At 44.3% G+C, this 23357-nt stretch overlaps 1 protein-coding gene across 1 annotated transcript in view; it reads right to left on the bottom strand.

Annotated features, from left to right (window-relative positions):
• Positions 1–23357, bottom strand: part of TENM4 (teneurin transmembrane protein 4) — a 398484-nt gene that overhangs the window by 181790 nt on the left and 193337 nt on the right. The window contains exons 6-8 of the mRNA XM_023510159.1: positions 14171–14341; positions 6716–6930; positions 4952–5162 (exon numbers count right to left, since the gene is read on the bottom strand). Coding sequence (XP_023365927.1) covers positions 4952–5162; positions 6716–6930; positions 14171–14341 — 597 coding nt within the window. The remainder of the gene's footprint in view (positions 1–4951; positions 5163–6715; positions 6931–14170; positions 14342–23357) is intronic.

Raw genomic sequence — 23357 nt, 5'->3', positions numbered from 1 at the left:
AAGGGTATGCAAATATGAAAAGCAGCCAAGTATCTGAAGGATGTCACTTTAAAGAAACAGCATGTACCATTCTGACATTACAATGGTGGAGTTGGTAGGTGTCCCCAGGCCAAACAGTGGGGCTGGACACTAGGTCAGTAGCCTAAAAAGAGTGCTAAGTTTTTGCTGCACATGCTTAAAAATGCAGAGAATAAAGCTGAACTTAAGGGCTTAGATGTAGATTCTCTAGTCATTGAGCATATTCAAGTGAACAAAGCACCCAAGACGCATCACCAAACTTACAGAGCCCATGGTCACATTAACCCATACTTGAGTTTCCCCTGCCACATCTAGATGATCCTTACTGAAAAGGAACAAACTGTTCCCAAACCAGAAGAGGAGGTAGCACAGTAGAAAAAGATATCCCAGAAGAAACTTAAGAAACAAAAACTTATGGCACGGGAATAAATGCAACATAAAATAAATGCAAATAACTGTCAAAGGAAAAAAAAAAACAATTCTCTGAGCCTCCATTTCTTCATCTGTAAAGTTAATATCAAAATATCTATTATCTGAGGTTCCTGTGAGTAGCAAGCGACACACCAGAGAGCTAAGGGCGGCCTCCCAACACATGGGGCACTTTAAATGTTTGTTAATGAATGACTAGGTAGAAAACAGAAGTGTAATACCCAAAGAAAGCAAATTTTTGAAAAAGGAACATCGTAAGTGTGGGAGTCAAAAGGTGAGAATTCCTGTCCTAGCTTTTCTTTTAATATCCTTGAACGCTGATTCCTCATCTGCAGTGGAGGGATAAGAATAAAAATGACAAAACATCATCTTGCAGAGTTACTGCTGGGGGTGTCCAGCCTTTTTTCTTTTCTGGTGCACCTTGGAAAAATAGAGCTGTCTTGGGACACACATTAGATACAAAAACACTAATGAAAGTTAAAAAAAAAAAAAAGGCCCACGCATACTGTTCACAAACTGACACTACAGGTAAACATGTGGCCTATGGACTGTGGGTTGGACACCTGTGCATGTGTGGGAGAAAACCTTTGCAAACTGCAGATTTACAGTTTAGCGAGGGGCCTACGCCCCCCTACTGCATTCAACTGCTGGGGTCAGCAGGGCTACTCCTCCCCCAGTGGAGCCAGGGCAAGGAATGTACCCTCAAATTCTATTTCCCTCCATACATGGGGATAAGACTGTTGTTTCTAAAAAGAGCTTCCACGTTTTATTCTAAAACTTGCTGGTTTCAGTGGGCTGTGTGTGCATGTTTGTGTGTGTGCATATGTGTGCATGTGTAGGTGTAAATGTATCCAGTTTAGTGAGAGCTCTGTCAACATCAGGTCTCCCTGTGTATATATTTGTGTATACAGTTTGTAAAGTGCTTTCAGATTTTTTTTAAGGCAAAAGATAAACACATTTAATTTAAAATCATCAGCTGGATTACATTAAATGGAGGGAAAAGCAAAAAGATACACAATATAGCCATTTGTTAAATTAAACACAATTATTTCTCCTGTTACTTAATTACAAACAGGCAGAAAGAGTCTGGATTCTGACGTCTCAGATCTTCTTAAATTCTAGATGTGCGTTTCGACATGTAATGAAGGGAGGGTCATATTCCAGTTTGTGTGTTAAGCAAACCTGAGAGTTACCGTTGTATATCGGGACCATAATGACTTCACTAAAACAAGACCTAAACTTTTAATTAACCTGCCAAGACAAATTACAACTCATAGCTCACAGGTAATGATCACAGACAGCTGAGACTCAATGCCAGGGACTCTTGGGGAAAGAGGGATTAATAGCAACATCAGAATCAGTCTGTTTTTGTATTAAAGGAAAAAAAAAACAGTATTCATTAAACAATCACTGTAGGGAGGAAGGGAGACTGACAGGTCCGAAAGACAGTAAGAGAAAGGTGGAGGGGAGCGGGATGGGAGAGGGTGCTCAGAGCTTCCATTTATCGCAGGCTCAGCGTAGCCCCGAGCCTGTGCTGACACACTGTGTATTTCTCTGTCTCATCTTCACAATAGGGACTGCAAAGTACTCTTATTATTCCAGGCAAGAAGGATGCAGCTCAGAGAGGTGACATGACTGTCCCTGGCTGCAGGGCTGACATGGGGCAGTGAGGGAAGAAGGCATGAGAATCTACTCTTGTAAGGCCTATGTTTTCAAAGCTTCCTTCACAGACCACTGGCATTAGGGCTCCGCCCGAGGCCTACTGAGTCATAATTTCTGGGGGAGAGATCCAGGAATCTGGATTTTTACCTACTTTCCAGGTGATGCCTTTATTCAACTGTGTTTGAGAACCATCCATAAGGTACCATAGCCCCTGCCAGGATGGGGAACCTGCGGCCTTGAAGTCACATATAGCCCTCCAGATCCCCAAGGGTGGCTCCTTGACTGAGTCCAAATTTTATAGAATAAAACCCCTTTGAATGAAGGAATTTTATCTGTGAAGTTTAGATTCAGTCAAGAGGCTGCACTCAGGGAGTCAGATGGCCACATGTGGCCCCAAGGCCACAGATTCCCCATCCCTCTGGCTCTAAAAGACATTATAGGGTTAAGGGAAAGTGAAGACAGCTTTCATCATTTAGGTGAGAATGGAGAAACCAGAGGGAAGAGCAAAACGGTCTCCCTAATTATGACAAGACAGGCTAGCAAGCTCGGACAGCCAAGAGCTGGCCAAGGCACCTCCCTGGACCTACATTTGATTTGTCTAAGATGCATATCCTAATTAAGTTGCTTTCTTTTGGGTGTGTATTAATATCCTTTCATATTTATGCTCAGTTATTAAAAGTCAATAATTCTAATTGTAAAAGCTGAATCTGTGCAAGCGTGATACTTTATGCCTTTCTGTGAACTGTGCTTAATCAGGCTGTGAGACCAGGAGGCTATGACTCGGGCCCCACCATGACTTGACAGTCACAACCCTCAGCTGAAGCCACCACGTCCAGAAAGAGAAACAGGGACTGCAGCCTCGCAAACCCGCCAAGTGACAGCATGAATGAGGGTGAGGGCCCAACCTGGGCCTCCAGTGACAGAGAAAGGCTGCCCTGCCAACCTTGATATCACCAGTCACCGTCCAGCGGCTGCCTCCAATTCCAGAATCCTGAGAAACCAGAGGCAGGAAACCTAAGCGATTCCTGCAAGGTCAAGACTGCAGCTTAGGCGTGAGATGCAGACAGAAGTGAGCATACTTCCCACCACACTCCCTAGAAGGCATTCAGGGAACAACCTGACAGCGTCACAAGTGCCCAGACTGGATGCTGACAGGCCCACCGAGGGAGTCACTGCCGCACTACTGAGAGACAGCTTGGGCCCTGGGCTGGGTACTGGGAGGCAGAGAAGACTGAGCCAAAGTCCCTGCCCTCCCAGGCACTCAGTATCCAGCAGCTGGGACAGATACCTCCAAACGAAGGACTGTTTCCTGCATCACATCTAGTTGCCTTGATGGCCCCACCTTCCTGTTGCCAAGAGGGGAGAGTGTGGAGGCCGCATTTATAGCAGAAGCATTATTAGTCAGGCCCGCATTTAACGGGAAGGAGCTCTCTGCTTCAGCATGAAGGGCAAAATTTCAAATAAGAGGTTAAATGAGGCTGGGTGTGGTGGCTCACGCCTAGCACTCTGCGAAGTAGAGGCAGGTGGATTACTTGAGCTCAGGAGTTTGAGACCAGCCTGAGCAAAAGCAAGACCCCATTTCTAAAAATAGCCAGGTATTGTGGTGGGTGCCTGGCTCCTGGGGAGGTTGAGGCAAGAAAATCACTTGAGCCCAAGAATTTGAGGTTGCTTGTGAGCTATGATGCCAGGGCACTCTACCGAGGGTGACAAAGTGAGACTTTGTTTCAAAAAAACAAACAAAAAAAAGAGGCTACATGGCTTGAAATTGACTCCTAATATTTAGCAGTAAGAACCAGGGTCTTGTGAGAAGTTTGGAAACCTAGAAACCAGATTCAGAGATTTTTATTTAACCCTATTAGAAATTCTCATGTCCTAGAGACTCTTAGCCAACAACAGAGACAGAGAGTTTTCAGGTAAACTCCAAACCACACAGAACTTTTTGTTAAGCAGAAACCCCATTCCCAGGTGTTCTGATTAATAGAGTTGTGTTTTCTGTTAGGTTTTATTTTACTGTAGGGAATTTTATCTCCAGGCTGTGTCACAGCGCTTCCAATATAAACTAGAAAAAAATGTTTTCCGACCTGAACCACCTACACCATCATGTCCTAAAAGCACACTGTGGAAATCCAAGAAGAGAAATTCTATGAAATGTGTTGATAAAGAAGAAAAATTCTTTAAATAGAGTGCCAGGCTACCCAGACACCCACAGGCTTTCAAGGTGACCGGGGAGCTGGGCCGTGTTCCGTCTTGCGCTCGTCTCACACGGCAGGCTCACGCTGTCAGAGACGAGGGTAGCTCTGCTCTCAGCCAGACCCAAATCCGACTGATTACGTTATTCACCCAGCCCTCTGCACAGATATCCTCATTTTCTCTTCCAGCCTTTATCTTATTTTCTCATCTTCCAGGGATTTTTGGCTCCAAAGCAAAACAGACCAAAACCAAAACAAAACTTAAAGCAACAAATCGGTGAATTGAAGCGAGTGAGAGTCTAAAAGCAATAGTGGGAGGGAAGAGCCAAGAAGGGAGACGCAGACGGCAGGTGGCTTGTCGGCCTGGGCTCCTGACTCGTCAGTTCCACCCTAGTGTTGAGATGTGCTATGAGCCCAGCCCCTGTGCCACACACCCTGCTGGGACAGCATAGGAAGCCGGTGGCTGAAACAGTCCAGAATGGCCTTCCAGCCCCTCCTGCTGACTCACACCAACTCTCCTGCAGCAAGCCTAGCCAAGAGGCCTTGTGCCAGGCTCAGGGCGCTCCTGCAGCCCTGATGTTCCCTTGTCGGTATCAGCCTCCAGAACCCCCAGGTAGCCTCCCACTCGAGGAGACAATACCCCACTTCCTTACCAATGGCAGTGGTGAGAAAGGAAACCACTTCAGACTCCTTCCCATCATTGTAAAAAGCTAGGTGCCAGATTCCTGAATCCAAATACTGGATGAAGCCGGTCTCGTGGCTGGAGGGGGGTACCACTCCCCGAGATTGGCGCTGGGGTCCCTCCAGGCTCCGCGCCTCCTGGGCCAGGAGCCTCCTTCCATCCAGAAGCTCCACAAAATCAAACTAAAGGACAAAGAAAGCACAGTTAGCAGCGGGTCTGCTCTGTCTGGCGCCAGGTTCCTTCTCCAGACTTCTCTCAGGAAGCACCCGGGGAGATACAAACTGAGAGAAGTGCAAGAGGGAAACTGATCAAACTTCCTCCCAGCCCCCACTTTCTCATGGTAACCCTCTCCCGATTCTCTTGAGTGTGGTATCAGTGGGATTTTTCAGTCTTGTTTTAGTAATAATTTTTGCTGTATGGGTGGTAAGTCTTCATCTGGATGAATCTGTACCAGGCCCGCCATGCTTTTCCATGATTAGAAAGTCAGGCGCTTCGTGACTGTTCGAACTCTGTGCAGGTAACGACAGGAATCTCGAGGGTCTGGGACTGGGATCGGAGCACTGGACTCAGTTGGAATGCCTGTCACGTGCAGATGAAAATTTCTATTTTTCTTTTGTCCACGGTCCTAAGTGTTCCAGTTTCAGAGAGCAAATTGAGGGAGACTAAACTGGATCAGCTCAAAACTCCATCAATAATTACATGCTGTGTCAAACACAATTGCCAATTGCTCAGAGACTGCTTGTGTCAGACTCCAGAAGTCAGTCACACAGTGTTAACAACAGGTGGCTGGTTGAGTCCTACTGGCCTTCTAGCAAACAAATTGAGTCGTTGTCTATCTATCTAGCTTTGAAAAAGCAAACCAACAAGATAGCTGTTTATCCCAGTTCACATAAAACTGTCTGGAGCTATGAAGTCCAGGCCATGGCAGTTTTGAGTCAAGAGGGCCCAGGCCTCACTATTTTTCTGTGACTCTTTCTTTAGACAATGCATCTGTTTAGCTTTAGATTAAAATATGAAATAACTCCTGGAGCTGGGAAGATTGCATTTGGTCCAGGAATGTCCGATGGCTGCTTATGATTTATTTCTATTTCTCCCATTCTAGAGCTTGGAGGACTGTGGACAAGTCTCTGATAAACTTGGTGAAAAACCATCACCACGGACTAATTTTCTAAGAGTTTCTAGTGTGCATGTGTCTGAGTAAACGTGTAACCCTGAAGGAGACAGAATGCATGTGAAAGGCTAGGAAAACAACCTTTATCCCGAGCCAGGTCTGCACTAGCTGCCCTGTGTTATATCCTTTATTCTTCACAACGGCCCTGCAAAGTGGGTACTGTTGTCCGTGTTTTATAGATTAGGAAACTTGCACTGAGAGGCTATGTCATGAAACCCTAGCTACAAAGCTGATAACAAGAGGATTCAAACTCAGGTCTGTCTGACTCCAAAGTGCATGCTTTTTTCTCTAGATCACATTTCCCGGATAATTTAATTTAGGAGATTAGGTAATAGCAGAAAAGCCATTAAGTGATTTCCTAGAATTCCTTCCTCTTAAGCCCCAGGGATATAGTCTTACTCATCTGAAAGGGAGGGTCCAAGAGGGGGCAAACGGATGAATGGGCTACAAAATATATGCAATGCCCTTCAGGCTCAAGGATCTAGGGGGGGGCTTCTTGACTCTGGGTTAACATTGGTGCTAAGAGCCCATAAGATCAGCGGGGTCTGTGGGGGTTCCGGTTACCTGAGTATGTGAAGGAGGGAGGCCTTTTCTGCCGTAAATGCCAACCAGAGCTGCCTTTCCCAGCGACACGTTGAATTTCAGATGCACAGGATGGTCGATGAACACCTGGGATCTCCAGAAAGTGCCAGGAGGGATCTTCTGTGAAGCTCGTCTCCCCACATCGATTTCTCCAGAGTCTATAAAACTGTCCTCTGGAAAGAAACTACTGGGCTTTCCTACCAAGACACAGGGAAGGGGAGACAAAGCATCTCAGTCAGCCACAGACGAAGCAAGGCATGCCCAGGCCTCATGCAGCCTCCACCTCCTCTCCACGGGTTTCTGCTGCCAGCTCCCCGCTACCCGCATGGAGGAGTAAGAAAGTCCAGAACTTTTTTTTTACTCTACCGATGCTCAAATTGCTCTGCTAAAAATATACATTCTTCCAAAGCAGTATGGGTCCTCCCCAAGGGCCATCTGTTTACTGCATAATTCCACAGCTTGTTAAGATATATTTTGATCCTAAAAATAATCATCTGCGGTCTCATGAGAATAACTCTGTGCTTTTGTGTGTGTGTGTCAAGGGGAACATGGTAAAATAGAAAGGATGGGGGAACGAGGTGTTATTGTTCAATTTCCAACTCGGAATGATTCCCCTAGCAATGGGAAGTGTGACTTGAGTGGAGGGGGGTTATTTTAAAAGTTAACTGGCCTGTGTATAAAATAGAAGCCAAAACTCTTTCTTCAAAATGCTTACCTTTGGATGAGGGTAAACATCATTTTGGCAAGTAAAGCAAGTAAAGTTGAGAAAATTTCTCAAGTTCATATACAAAATCTATGCCATACTTGGAAATTCACCCCGGATTTCCAACTCTGTGCATAGCATTCATGCAGGGGGGACAGAAATAAGGTCTCTTGGCCATTTCCGTCACCAATCAGAAGAATGACGGCTTTGTGGGGGCGACAAGTGCTAGGAAGGAGGGCTGCTTATCAAGCTTCCTCTGTTTAGTAATTGAATGCTCACATGTGACAAATAGAAACCCTAACTTCCTGCCAGATATCAGCCTTTTGAAGAGCCGGGAGGGACTCTAGGGATGTTAGAAAGCCCCCCCTTATAGCACTGAAAGCCCAAAATCAGATCAGCAGATTCTATTTTATTTTTCATTACAAAGGACTTCCTGGGTATCCTAGTTTCAAGGTTTTTGTGTTGTTAGAGATGTCTGAAGAGACAATTTAGAGAGTAAGAATTCACTGGTAGAGAAAACACATTTTGGAACTTTATAGAAAAAGCATTTGGGAAATAAGAAATTAAAATGTCTTTTTTTCCTCTAGCTTTGTAAGACTCCTTACAAAACACATTCGATGCTGAAATGGAGCCTGGCAGGGCATTGTTGTAGTCATAAAATATTTTACTGTTTTAAATAATAAAATTCAATTTAAATGTTAAACTTCTCCATATGTTATCATTGCCATATAAACTTCTCGGCAGAAACATCAGGTCTTTAGCTTCAAACCATTAAATGTTATTTTAATTAAAAATATGCCAACAAAAAAGTTAAAATGCACACCATTGATAAAAGTACCACTAGTATTCTGTAATTAGCATGGGAGAGAGTTTGCCTTTAATTCTTTTATGGAAGGAGTGTGCTCCAGACCTTTACCTTCAAAATAAGAGACACACAAACCACCGCACTGTGATTCACAAAGTCCAAAGACAGAAGCCAAATTCACAAAGCGTTAAGATGGAAGAGAATTGCATTCTTTCCTATCTGATTTTTGGGTTACCAATATCACAGCCTTTCTACATAACAGGTAAAAAACAGTACACCCTGAGCTTTTAATTCTACCAGGGAGGCAGAATTATAAGAATTATAAGAAGCATGAAACACAAGCAGATGAGTTCTGAGCTTCTTACTCCTAAAAATTGCAAAGGAATAAGTGCCATACTGCTAATTCCTAGGACTCATTTCCTTTGTGAGTAGGTGGGAGTCAGAGCTGATGTGATTTGAGAATTGTCTGCATTCAAATAATTCCTATGTCTGAAAATAAATAATGAAAAACTGCTCCCTGTTTTAGCTGGCAGCCAGAGAACCCTGCTTAGTTCGTTTTTTCCCCCAGTGAGCCTATTTTTAGGAACCAGCTACTGCCTCAGCCAGATTCTACTGCCTTATAGGCAGAGGCCAAGCCCAGAGGTCTGGAGGCCCCCAGAGGTGACAAAGGGGACTTCTCTTTTCCAGCACTCTAGTATTTCACCTAGGTGGGCTGGATGGGGGGGGCGGGGATTGTCTGTGTGTGTATACGATGAAATAAAAAGAGTAACTTCTGGCCTAGGGCATATCCTCCACCAGGAACTTGAGGGTCTGAGACTGCTGGGTCTGCAACTCCAGCCACAGGGCTGGGCTGGGGGGTCTTGAGGGGAAAGAGCCAGTAGCTTGTTGCTCCCTTCACCTGTCGGGGAGCGTCGTCAGGCAGGCTATGCTGAGGGTGGCAGAGTCAAAGGCCTTCCTCCTTTCTTGTTGTTTGGAAACCGTTATCGCTTTTCACTTTCTAGATCTTATAAGAATCTTTGATCCTAATTCTGAGGACCAAGCTGTGAGGATTAGGATATAAAATATCCCCCCATGAAAGGCACCCTACCCACGGTGGAGAAATGAGGGAGGGCAGAGGGCAGAGCAACTGGACGAGGAAAGTCTTGCATATAAATTTCCTCTTATCCCTACCTACATTCTGACAAAGATATATAATTAATAATAATAATAATAAGTACACACATTAGTGGTAGGAAATGGTGACAAATATAGAGGAAGTGGTATGACCAGTAGTCTTAGCTACCATGTAATGAGCTCCAACCACACTGGCAGCACCTTCACACGGATCAGTTAATTCTCTTAACAGTATTAAAATCTATACACTCAGTCTCACAATGCTTCAAAAAACATTTAGGCACAGTGGCTGAGGTCTATAATACCAGCACTCTGGGAGGCCAAGGTGGGAGGATCACCTAAGGTCAAGAGTTTTAGACCAGACTGGGCAACACAGTGAGATCCCTGCTTCTATAAAAAGTTTTTAAAAAAGAAACCATTTAGAGATGAAGCCATTTAGGTTCCTTGTTTATTAGAATATGGTTTCTGAGAGCACTGAGTTGAATGACGAATTCAAACTCTATGAAGACCTTCTTAGTGGTGGTGGGGTGCATTGACACTCGAGTGCAGTTGAATTCACAGCCCCAGCAGGCTAAATATCAAAGCTGGACAAGCTAGATCCAAGGCCCATTTACAAACTTCTTAGCATCCTAGCATATGAGAGGTTGATCATTTTTACTAACTGGAACTACAGACAGGTCCCAAAGTTAAAGGGCAATAATCAGGGTCTGAAGACATTCATGAAAAGGAACCTTTACCATCACTGGGTACCCCCAGAAGCTTAAGAAACAGCACAAAGAGCTCAGTTCACAATTAGGGCCCCCGGAGTGCAAGATTAGGTTTCACAGGGCAGATTCCTCTGGTGACAATCTAGGCAGATTTAGACTTCCTACAGCAATGCTGCGCCAATACGCAATCATGTACCCCATAAAAGAAATTTCTCAACAAACTGCAGAAATGATTGGATAGCTCAGTCAAATAAGCAAGATTTGGAAGAACTAAAATTCCTTGCACTTTGCAACCATAATCTTTACTTTCCTGAAGTGAGACCCATCATACAGGTTCTAAATTCCTAATCAGCTAACACCCTCCCTTTCCTTCACCTTTTTCATTCTTTGCAATGCAATAACTCGCACAAAGAATCCTTTAGTTTCCTTAGCAACTGTTTGAAATTTATTTGGTTATCAAAATAAGCTGTTCCCTTTTGGAGAGCCCAGCTGAGCCTGCGCACAGCAATTTGCATGGTTCAAACTGATGGGCAATTCTGATTTCATCGCAGAAAGAAGAAAATGCTATCCCTAGCCCACCAATTCAACCATCAGAAATGCTTGTTTATTCAATGCTTTTTCCCCTTCCCCATTAATGCATAACACAAGTTCTTGTGGCTTTACTTTGAAAAGCTGCTGCATTTGGTTTCTGTCTCAACGACAACCCTGAGATGGTTACAGCCATTTTGAAAATATAGCGTGAATTTGCAGTTTGATGTCATTCTCAAATACATGGTGAACATTTACAATACTGGGACTATCATATATTTAATTTATATAATTAAAAATATATACATCTTTTAAAAAGTGCTCAAAAATGCCCTAAAGCTTTTTAGGATCTATGGGAGGTGGTTACCATTAGTCTGGATTTGGGGAAAGCTAATGGCTTATATGGGATGGCTTGGGATTTGAGAAGACAAGGAGGGAATGAGCATTTGTTGGGTGCTTCTTTACCCTTGGCTTTGAAAGGATAAATATTATCATCCCTGTTCTACAGATTAGGAGATGTAGAAACTGTCATGAGTTAATAAAGCCAATATAAGGCAGGGTTAGAGTCCAAATCCTGAGCTGTCTGCCTCTATGACCCATTTACCTTCTCTCTGTCCTCTGCACTGCTTCCCCCATCACTGCAGAGAGGGGCCTCTAATCTTAATTCTGGAATCTGCTCTCTTATTAAATACCCTTGGATGGGACAAGAAATAAGTACTCACATCAGGGTTTAAGACTTTCCCCATTGAGATGTGTCTAAGGATCCACATTTGTAACATCACAATTAAAAACATAAATCGAGTAGACATTGGCATGGACAGGGCAAAAGAAATTGAGAACCATGTGGTCTCCCAGGAACTATAGGAAGCTCTGTCCTCTGATTTTCCAGACTGATATAGTTTTCCACAGTAATTGCTTTTGATGCTGACCACTTCCCAGCCCTGTGCTGCGTTGAAGGGGTTTGTAAACAGGATTTCCATTTGCATCAGTAATGACAGATAATCCCTTTAAGCAAAAATACTCCAATTAAAATAAACCAATAAACTGGTCCAATTTTATTTTGTCTCTTATCTGCACCTCCTGCTCCTTGGGAAAAACAAAATAAAACCTAAACAGCCCACAGACTAATTTCATTAGAATGGGAGATTTCAGATAGATCCAACTCCCATTTAAAGCATGTTTGATAGGGATCATGGAGGGAAGAAAATACATTTTGCTAAATGAGACCCTTTACCAGGTCTTTAAGGGTTGAACATACTTTAAATCTGCATTTACACATGCTGATCTAAGACAGTCTTCATTTTGTGATTTTTTTTTCAGATTAATATAAAGGTACACTGTTATATTGAGATGATGAGGTTACGCTGGTTCGTTAGGTAGAGTCCAAGTTGTAGTTGTGCCCCTCACCCAGGAGGTGTGCCATACACCCTTACATTGTGTCCATTAGGTGAGAACATGCCAATCCCCCTCCATGGTCTGCCCCCCCAATTATAAAATTAATTGTGTTTTTCTCTTGTGTGGGTGTGTATTAGTTTGTCTACTGGTTTCATACTAGTATCAAATACACTGAATACTTGCTTTTCCATTCATGTGATACTTTCCCAAGTAGAATGTTCTCCAAACTCCATCCAGGTTAATATAAAAGATGTAAAGTCTCCATCTTTTATATGGCTGAATTGTATTCCATGGTATATATATACCACAGTTTATTAATCCATTCCTGGGTTGATGGGCACTTGGATTGATTCCCCATCTTGGTGAACTGCAATAAACACTCTAGTGCAAACATCACTTTGTGATAATAACCTGCCATCTGACACTATAGAGTCACATGACAACAAGCAGGACCACCAACAGGGCCAATTTGAAATAAAAAAAATGGGAAGAGCTGTCCAGTTAGTTACATGATGATTCTGTTACTAATTCTACACACACAACTTACAAATGAGAATGTATCTTAGAGAGAATCTAGCCCAATAACCTCCTTTTGAAGAGGAGGGAAATGATATCCAGAAAGGTGTTCAAAGAATCTGCTTAAGGCCACACCATAGGTCAGTGGCAGCCACTAGATGTGTGGGCTTAGGGCTTCTGATAACTCAGGGCTCCTCCCACAGCCCCAGTCATGACACTTTCCTCCATATTCTAATAAGGGATAAATGAAGTAGAAATTATTCAATGTTTTAAGTCTTAAAATCTATGCAAAGGAGAGGACTGACTTTGCCCCTGAAAATACTGGACAGGGGTTCCAGCTTGGTTCTGTGTCCTCATTCCCCTTAAAGATGACTGCAGGCCAGGAGTTGACTTTGGCCTTTAGGATCATCACCTGAGAGGTCATGAGTAGATACTGAGACCAAACATATGCCGTGCTGTTAGCTACCTGACTGCTGGAAGGCAAATCCTTGTAAGGACAGGGAAGCTCAGAAGCTATGACCCCAAAGTTAACTGAGCTGAGAGGAAGGAAGATGTACACAGTGAGGGTTGGAAGAAGCTCCAGCCACCGGGCTGACTGTGGCCAGGACGCCAGGGAGGTAAAGCAGGCGATGGCAGATGAGGAGAAGCAATGCCACTGACCAGGCGGACAACCAGGCTGGCCTGTCACCTCTGACATCCTTCCTGGTTCCAGTTTTTGTGAGTCTGTGCCACTCTTGGCTGACAGTGAGATGATCTGTGTCCATGGCATGTTAGAAAGACCTCTCAGAATATGGGCACATGGGTCTGTGGATGTCCCCGTTGAGAATGTCAAACCCAAATGCCACCACCATTTCCATCGTTGATAGAGAAATATTTGTGCTGCACTGTACAGTAGAATTTCACATCCACACATCTGTCAGCATTTTATAACTGTAGGCTGAGTCATGTAGTGAAGCTTATGGAGACAACGAGAGCCCTGGAGTCATGGGCCCGGACTCATGTTCCAGACTCCACCATTTACTGGCTATGTGGCTCTGGCCAAGTCATGTAATCAATGCAATTCTTAGTTTTTGCATCTGGGATAGTGTAAATAATTATGTCAGCTCACAGGATCTCTGTGAGGATTAAATGTAAAATTCAATCTCTTGACAGAAACCTTTGAAACAAACATGCTGTACAAACAGTAATGATTCCCGCTATTACTGCGGATGTGGAAAGTGGCGCTCAGGGAGACTGAGTGACTTGTTCCAGGTCACAGGGTCACATGGCTAGTAAATGCTAGACCACTTGAAGTGGTATTTCCATTACACTTCGAGAGTCCCAAATCCTTCCATGATGACACCCACCGTACCCCACCCCCACAGATACCCACTCCTCCCATAAGGTTTGCCCGGGAGGGCTTGTGTGACCTCACACAGATGGCCACCTCAGCAGTGTGAAACCCCCTAGAGGCATGAGATGGGACACCGCTGAGCAGCGCCAGCCCTGCCCGAGCCCCCCATGAGCTCTCAGTGACAAGGAACTATGATGAAGACAAGGTGGACTGGCAGCCGGCGTGGTGGGCGGAGGGATGGAGGAAGCCAGCGCATGGAGCTGTGAGCGTGACGGAGGCCTCCTCGGCTCCAAGGCAGACAGAGAGGACTCACAACACGGACGAGGCAGAACCCTACCTTCGGTGGCTCCTTTGCCTCTCCTGTCAGGGGTCTCTAAGCCAGTGCCCCCTGAGGGGTACAGAGAGACGTCTGTCGGCACAGGCCAACTGCTGGCTGTGTCCTCCGTGATCTCATACATCTGTCCCTCCATCGGCTGCAGGTGCCAGTTTAGGCCAAACAGGTGCATGGCTGTGGTGAGCAATGAGAAAAGTCATCTTTTTCTGCTGGAGGCGCAAATGGAACTCCCAAGCCTTAAGGGAAGGGTGGGCGGGGTGGGAGAGAGAGGATAGCCCCAGAGAGAGCTCTCGGGGTGCTGGGCCCCACAAAGGGGAGTGGGTGCACAGAGGGGATGGAGGCTCGTCCCTTGCCCTCGTGGGGCTCACAGTCTGGTGGAGCTGGGAGGGGAAAAGGGTGGAGGAATCTCAGCAACTCTTAGTTTGTTGCTTCAAAAGATAAATACCCATGTAGGGGGACAACTGCAATTTGTATCATAAAGAGTTCATTTTCTGAGTATAAAAATAACTTTTGCAAGTAATAAGCAAAGTCCAACAACTCAGTAGGAAAATAGGCACAGGATATGAACAGACAGTTTACAGAATAAGAAATACAAATGCCTCTTAATCATAAGAAAAGACTCTTGGCATCACTCATAGTAAAAGAAATGTAACTCAAACTCTGAAATACTATTTTTCACATATGGTTTGGCAAAAATTAAAAAAGTTGAAAATATACTATACAGGCGGAGAATGGGAAGCAAAGCATTCTCATACTTTCCTGGTGTGAGAAGAAGCTGGAGGAAACCCATGGAGGGCAATGTGATAAACGCTAGCACATTTAAAACACACACGTTACCCAAGATTGAAAGTTTCCAAGTCTACAAACGTCTCCTGCAGATATACCCACACATACACCAAATGATGCACATGAAGGTCTTCTCCACATCAGAGTTTGCAACAGCCAAATATTAAAAACCAGTTTGTCAACAGGGGCAAGGTAAGTAATATCCACATAGCAAAATCGTATGCAACCATAAAAAAGAGTGAGGACGCTCTTTATGCATTTTTTTCTGGAAGAAAAACTATAATATGCAGAAGTGTATTTAATATACTACACTTGGGTTAAAAAAAATCCCCGTATGTGTAACAACAGTTCTGGAAATACATGAAAGACATTGGTATCAGTGGGTGTGTCCTACCAGGGGAAAAATACATAGTAGCATGGGGGGGGGGAGGTAGGAAGGAGATTTGCTTTTCACTATGCATCTTCTGTACGTTTTTACTGTGTACTGTGTACATGCACTTAGGTTTTGCATTTTTTTCTAAGAGCAACTGCTAAATAGTTGTACAACAATCTGGAAGAGACCATAGGATGCCAAAGAAATGAACATCATTCCTCGAGATGCACGATGTCTGAGAAAACTAGGAAGCCTATTTCCAAAGAGCTTTGCAAACTAGTACAAAATGTCTGCTTACGTCCCATCATGGTCCAGACTCACCTTCTTCGGGATTCCTACCCCGATTCCCCATACACAGAGTTAGGCGCTCACAGCCCTGGACTCCTACGACATCCTATACGGTAGCACTTCCTCTACCGCTGCATTGATGCACATTTCTGAAACCCCACTCTGTGGTAGTTTCTAGAGAGCCAGAATTGAATTAGATAGTCCCTGGTTTGATAAGCTGACAGTCAAGGAGGAAAGGTGGACAAATAACAAAGTCTATTCAGAAGGACTAGAAGACCCCGAGGGAGTAACTGATCTGTTAGGAGGGCCAGGAGGATAGAGAAGGAGCTACAGAGATATGAAGGCCAGTAAGTAGTTGTATTCACTAAGAGCCTACTGTGTGACAGGCAGTGTGCTGGGTAACTTGTATACATTACCCGTAATCCTCACGGCAACCTCACCAAACCCAATTTACAGAGGTGCATGTTAAGGCTCAAAATGTTAATTAAAATGATGATAATTATAAACCTATCATTTGTTGAGTTCTTCCTATATACACCAGGCTTTGTGCTAAGAGTATTTAAAGCAATATTTCCTTTAACTCTCACAACAATCTTGAAAGATGAATATAATGACTCCATTATACAAGTGCAGAAACTAACACACCACAAGACTAACTAACATATACAAGGTTAAATGGCTAACAAGTGGCAGAGTCTAGACTAGAACCCTATACTGTCCAAATCCCGAGAACACACACCCATCAGTGCTCATCTTCCTGGTGTGGAGGCCCGGGCTCTACCATGTTGCTGGGGCAACTCTCACTGGCTGTGTCCAGCAAAGGCGTCATAAAGACGTCCCCTTTTAAACATCAGATAGTTTCCAAGGCTTTTAAATCTCTTTTCGGTAGCAACCCAGAATCCTGTGAGGTGGAGAAGCTGTGTCACCTGGCCCCCATTTATGGGAGATGTCACAGATGGTGGCTTTGAGGGGCTGTGTGGCTACCTTCATTTTTCGACAAACTACTGAGGGCACAGGGCACCCCTCTGATTTTTAGTCCAAACAGGATCCCTCAGGAACACACACAAGTCTGCTCTAGCTAGCAGGCCTCACCCTGGTCACAGCAACGAGATCCAATCTTTTGCTTTTTCTTTGGTTACTGTGATGCAGGGGAAAGGGTGCTGGACCAGAAGCAAGAAAACTGGTTTTGAACCCTAACTGCCACTTCCTAGCCGTGCCTCTCATCTGAGCAACGGGCACAGAAACCTCAAAAGACTGTGGTGCCAAATGCAAAAATACGTGGCAAAATGCTTTGCCCACTGTACACCTGTGTGGTGGCCGTATTTTCTGACCACTGTATTTACACCATTGATGGGAATGCACTGACTACAGGTGCGGGCATTTGTTGAGCACCTTTTTAGGCACCAGATACCTAATGTGTGGTGTTCTATACTGCTCACTGCTTCCTCTGTGTAGTTGACAATAATAACAGGACACTGCGCTTGCCTGGTGGGAATGAATACTCTCTGTTTCTGGGGCTGAGTTAGCTCACATCCCTGCTCATCTTTTTACCATTTCAATCTGCACACTGGCAAATCCAGAGGTAACGGAGAACTGTTTGAGCTACAGACAACTCAGATGTATGCAGTTAAATGAGTAGTGCTTCTTTCCCCATTAGAGTCAATTATCTCATCTGAGTGTGCAAAAGTGCTGTCTTATTAAAAGGTCAGGAGAATTAACTCATCCCAGAATGAATAGAATTCTCAGAGCTTGGTGAAGAAAAACGTTTTTATTGTCAAAGCTTTCTCTTATTCTTAACAAGATGCAAAATCAAGTTCTTGCTTTAAAAAAAAAAAAATGCTGAGGGGAGAAATAGGCCAGGGAAAAAAGTGTTGCATGTGAAAATGATCAACAGGTCTGGGGTCCCGGGGTAAGTTAGTTAGGGCAAGAAAATCCAAGATGCCAGCTCCGCTTCCTGTCCATGTTGAACCACTGGCCATCCCAGAGGCCCATTAGCTCTGTGATCTATGGAAGATGCACTCCTGAAAACCACCTGGGACAGCAAAACTCTGCGTCTGACTCCAGCTTAGACTGATTCTTGTAGGAAACACTGCCATGGAGAAATGATTCTGGAGGCTGGTGGGGAGGAAAGTAAATCCAGGGTCTCTAAGACTGGAATGAGAAATGGCTAACTGGAAGCTACAATTTAAACACAAGCGTAGGACGAGGTAGAAATTCAGAGATGTGGAGTTTGGCCAGCAACGTTGTCTTAAAGCCAAAATAAAGGGGACCCTTAATCTGTGATCCAGCGTCTTAAATATGAGTCATGCTAGTGATCCCTCAATTCTTTTATTGTTTGGCTAGTGGTTAATTTTACAGTTCTGGGTCATAGGGGAGGGGAAGTGAGAAGGGAGAGGGACAGTTTGCTCTTCTCTTCTTCCCAAAAGACACAAGACGTGCTCAGCCAGAGTCTGCTCACAAAATACATATGATGAAGTGACTACTCTTCTTTACCCTTTCTGATCATTGTAATAAAAAACAAAATTAGTATCACTTCAACGCATACTGTCTGCCAAATGCTTTATTTACATTATTCACTTTCACCCTTATATAAAGGAATTAGAATAGACATACAGCTATAATGATATACTTTGATTCACTCAGTTACCCAAGACTGCAGAGCCAGTAGAAATATCAAACTCAGGAGTCTCTGTTCCCAAACCAAGCTTCCTCTTCTACATTTTTTATTTTAAATAGAAGGTAAAATATGGACAAAACAAAGCTACTAGCAAATAAAGTTAGAAACAAATGTTTGGGGAATCCTGATAGTCATAATAAATAAATATTTCTTGGCCCACAGCAACCCTCATTTAAATCAGTACATAGCAGTAAGTGTACATTACCCAAATGATTTAGAAATAGTAACTAAAAATTAAAAAAAAAAATACAACTAAGAAATACAAATGGTTCTCCCTACCCTGCTAAGAATGGATCAGACCACTGAAACAATATAAATTACAATCATTAGGCTGGGCGAGGGGGCTCATGGCTATAATCCCAGCACTTTGGGAGGTGGTGATGGGAAGAGTTCAGGAGTTCAAGACCAGCCCGAGCAAGAGCAAGACCCTGCCTCTAAAAATAGCTGGGTATTTTGGCAGGCACCTGTAGTCCCAGCTACTTGGGAGGCTGAGACCAGAGAATCCCTTGAGCCCAAGAGTTTGAGGTTGCTGTGAGTTATACCACCATTGGCACTCTACCGAGGGCAATATATTGAGACTCTGTTAAAAAAAAAAATTACAATCATTATATTCACCTTGTTCCCCGAAAAATTAATGATAACCACCTACCATCATGATTACCTGTATTATATCTTGGGTTGTGTTTTTATAACAATTGTGCAAAACTCTCAAGTACACTGAAAGTGACCTACATAAAAAACTTGATGCTGCTTTTCCCAATAGACTAGTTTGTAATTCAATGAAAAGGTGGAAAGACGCTAAAGAGTTCAGAAAAAGGCTGTGGAAAGGTAGTGGCTTCACAGAGATCACCCGCATTGAAATGTTAATGATTTCTAAAAGCCAAGAGCCAGAGTAAGAGACATTCAGATTCCCTTGGCTCTGGTCAATCTGATCCCAAGGCTGACATTTTCCTGTTGCCTTTACCTGCCCAGCCAGACATGAGAGATGGCTCAGAAAGTGCAGGCTCTGTGTTGACATTTTTAAGAAATGCTCCATAGATGCTCAGACATTGAAGCCTCCCCCCAACACCCGGCCAGCAGGAGGCAAGTAACTATGTCTTTATGCGGGAGTCACCAGCCTAAGTACAGAAGAGTTTCTGCTGTGGACATGCCCACTTCCCTTCCAAAACATAAAACACAGGACCCTACCTGCACCTGTATGTTAGCAGCTCCAGGGAGCGACTAGAGATGGTTATAACCATAAGGAACTGTGGATTCAAGTGACATTTTTGGTTTCAGAAGGCAGTGGAAAAACCCAGCCACGCAGCTACCGATTTTTCTATTTTATATTAGTGCTCAGCTAAAAAAAAAAAAAAAAAAGAGTCAAAATCAAAAGTCACTTGAATTCTTTGACTTACAGTCCTCTAATGGGGGTGGAGGGGAACAACAGACTTCATTCTCAAGGTTCTATTTTTGGTTTCGCTACAAAGCCATAACATCCAAGTGTTCCACACCACAAAGCTGTATACACAGAGATGTAGGTGGCAGTGTAATTGGGAAAAAATGGGAAGCGACCTAGATGCTTCTAATGCTCCTCTAACAATAGAACAACTTACCTAATTTATGGTACAGGTACTAGATGGAATACAAGACAATCATTATAAAAAATAACTATGACAACCAGCAATGAGGGAAAATGCTTAAGCTACAACGTCAAAGGGAAAGAAAATTGTACATTTTTCCTGACTGCATCGCTATGTGAGCAGGTACCACGTATGCAGGTGAAAAAGAAATCCGCAAAGAGAAACGCAAAAGTGACGCCAGGCTTTGAATTACAGTGGTAGGATTCTTTTCTAGTTTCCAAACTCACTTCAGTGCAACTAAACATACTACAACTTAGTGCCAGGAGCAATAGGTAGGAAAGAAGGATGACTGGGAGAGGGGAAGGCAGGATCCTAACTTAGAGCACACGCCGAGGGTCAGACACTACCCAAGGGGCACTACTGTGCTCTTCCATTCAACCCTTACAGAAACCTCGAGAAACTGCTTTGACAAATGAAGAAATGGGAGGCTCAGAAGAGACAGACACCACAACTTGCCCAAAGATGCACGGATAAGAAAGAGGTGATAAGGTGACATTTTAATCTAGATCTGATGGGTTCCAAAGTCCAGGCTTTCTTTCTGGCATATCACAATGTTGATGAGTTACAATGCCTGAAATTACATTAAAATTTAAGAGAATTAAAGCAGGCTCGGTGTCCGTACCTCAGTGGTTAAGGTGCTGGCCACATGTACTGGGGCTGGTGGGTTTGAACCAGGCCCAAACCTGCTAAACAACAATGACAACAACAACAACAACAAAATAGCCAGGTGTTGTGGCAGGTGCCAGTAGTCCCAAATACTTGGGAGGCTGAGGCAAGAGAATCGCTTGAGCCCAAGAGTTTGAGGTTGCTGTGAGCTGTGACACCATGGCAGTCTACGCAGGGCAATCTAGTGAGACTATGTCTCTTAAAAAAAAAAAAAAAAAGTAAAGCCTTTGCTAGTGGCACAGTCAGGTTGAGTCTTTTGAGATGGTTGTTCAGGGGCTCACTGGTCAGGGTTAAAGCACAGGACCCCCATTCTTTCACTTCTGACCCTGACCCATGGCTGATCCCCACAACCAAAGCCTTCTGTGTAAGTGTGAGAAGAAGCTTATCTGTGGGCAGAATCAGTCTGCCAGTTTGGGTCTCTTCAGAGCACTCAGAACTTGTTCATTTACTGGTTTCGTGACTTTGGGTAGAGCACTTACTCCCTCTGAATCTCAGTTTCCTCATCTGTGAAGTGAAGATAATAATAACCCACCTCAAAGGAGTAAATAAGATGAGCATGTAATTTGCTTAGGCCTCAACCTGGCTCACAGGAGGAGCTCCATGAACGGCAGCTGTGTCATCACTGTCACGTTGCTATGCTGACTTTCCTATTTCTATAGCCACCGAAAACTTTAAGCCAGCTCTGTCATAACACCTTTTTCCTCCTTTTTATATGTCCCCCATAATTTCCCTCCTGTGTCAACTGCGAATGTCTTTAAGCAGAGGCTCCTCTCCGGCTCCCATCAGCTGACAGACTTTGGGCATGAGAACTAGAGATATTTGCCCAATGGATGAAACAGCTTTTAAAAGCAGAATTGCTATAAAACAATCTGACAGGATCCCGCTGGTGACTACGTGGGGCTAATTTTAAATCAAGTAAATATATTGCTTTTCCTCTTCTCACTGGATAAACTTGACTGCAACAATCAAGGCTACTGTCTCTCACTCCCAAATAAAGTGTTTTCTGGAGAATGGACTCGGGCACAGTTAATCATTTTTCTGTAGAATGCAACACTGCAGGGAAAGAGGACTTTCCATAAGGATTCACAGGCAGCTGCTTCATGTTTCTGTAAATCGAGGCAGAGTTGGTCCAGAGCCAGAGGACCGGGCGCAGTCAGCCATGGACGCAGGAAGCAGGCGTGCCCACTGTGAGCATGAAGGAGAGACACCAGTTCAATCCGATGGCACTGGCAACTGGTAACAAGCCAAGCCATAGGAGAACTGGGACCAAAACCTAATTTGTACAGAATAAACTGCCGTTATTGCAGTAATAGAATAAGAAAGCTGCATTTCCTGGGCACCTTCCACTTACAGGTTCTATTCTTCTGCATGCAAGCAAGTTAGGAGTCGCCACCTCCCACCTGTGGACTGATCTCGGCCCAGTTATCTGACCTCTCCCTGCCAGAGTCCTAACACTCTGCTGGTTCCACAGTCAAGAAAACGACCATGAAGTGTAGTGGTGATGAGCACAGCCTCTGCAGCCCGACAGACCTGTGTTCCTGCTCTGGTTTTGATGTTTATACGATGTGCCTGTTTCGCTCGTGAGCCTCAGTTTCCTCATTTGTAACCTGTGACAATATCGCCTCACTCTAGGAGTTGTGCAGATAGAAAGCAGTGACGTGTTCTGGGACCTTAGGACAGTGCTTGGTGGTCACTGACGTGCACTACCAGATGCCTTCCTCGATGCCGTCACCACCAACCTCCCCGTCATGCACCAAGGTTTTCACTGTGAAACTGAAGGAAGGACACGACAGGGCTCGAGGGGTGAGAAGCCTGAGTGTTTGCTCTGGTGCCGGAGGAGGTTATTACAACTGACTTTCCAGGTCCCCGGGATCTGTCAACTCACTCACCGCACAGAAGTAGAGGCTCAGGCTTGACTGTGCAATCGTGGCGGGGCCTGGGACTGAGCTGAGCCCAGGTCTTCAGACTCCTAGTTCAGAGCTCTTTCCACCACGACCCTATTACTGAGTCACAGCAGAAAGCCTTGCCAAGAGCAGAGTAGCCACGCCCTTCACTGTCCTTCCATCAGACACTGCTTCCCAGATGAAGGGAGTCAGCTCCTCCATCTAAAGTCAAAGGAATGAACCCAGAGGACAGGCTGTGTCGGGCATCACAGGGCCCTCTGGCAGGGCTGGGATTAGTCCTCCTATTTCTGCCTTTTGGCACCTTGTCCAGAGCAGTGAAAAAGAAAGGGAGGGAAGGAAGGAGACAGAGGCAGTGAGGATTGTTATTGAAATAATAATAGCTCCCGCTAATGAAAATTTTATCCTGTGCATGATATAATGCTGGTACATTCACAGTTGCCATGTCATTTAAACTCACAGCTCTTTAAGGTAGATGCTACTGGCTTGGTGCCGTAGCACAGAGGTTATAGCACCAGCCACATAAACCAAGGGTGGTGGGTTCAAACTCGGCCCAGGCCAGGTAAACAACAATGACAACTGTAACTGTGTTGTGGCAGGCGCCTATAGTCCCAGCTACTTGGGAGGCTGAGGCAAGAGAATAGCTAAGCCCAAGGGTTTGAGGTTGCTATGAGTTGTGACACCATATACGCTACAGAGGGCAACATAGTGAGATAGTGTCTCAAAAAAAAAAAAAAAGGTGGCAGTCCCCAGGTTATAAATGAGATAGATTTTGTAGGTTTATTTTTAATTTGAATTTGTATGCAAGTTGGAATAGTTATATTAACCATAACTGCCCCTCTTGTAAGTGCAAGTCATATGTCAGTTGGACGTTTGT

Source organism: Otolemur garnettii, unplaced genomic scaffold (genome assembly GCF_000181295.1).
Source record: "Otolemur garnettii isolate 467f Iridium unplaced genomic scaffold, OtoGar3 scaffold00001, whole genome shotgun sequence".
Classification (NCBI taxonomy): Eukaryota; Metazoa; Chordata; class Mammalia; order Primates; family Galagidae; genus Otolemur; species Otolemur garnettii.
This window is presented reverse-complemented; position numbering and strand designations above follow the sequence as displayed.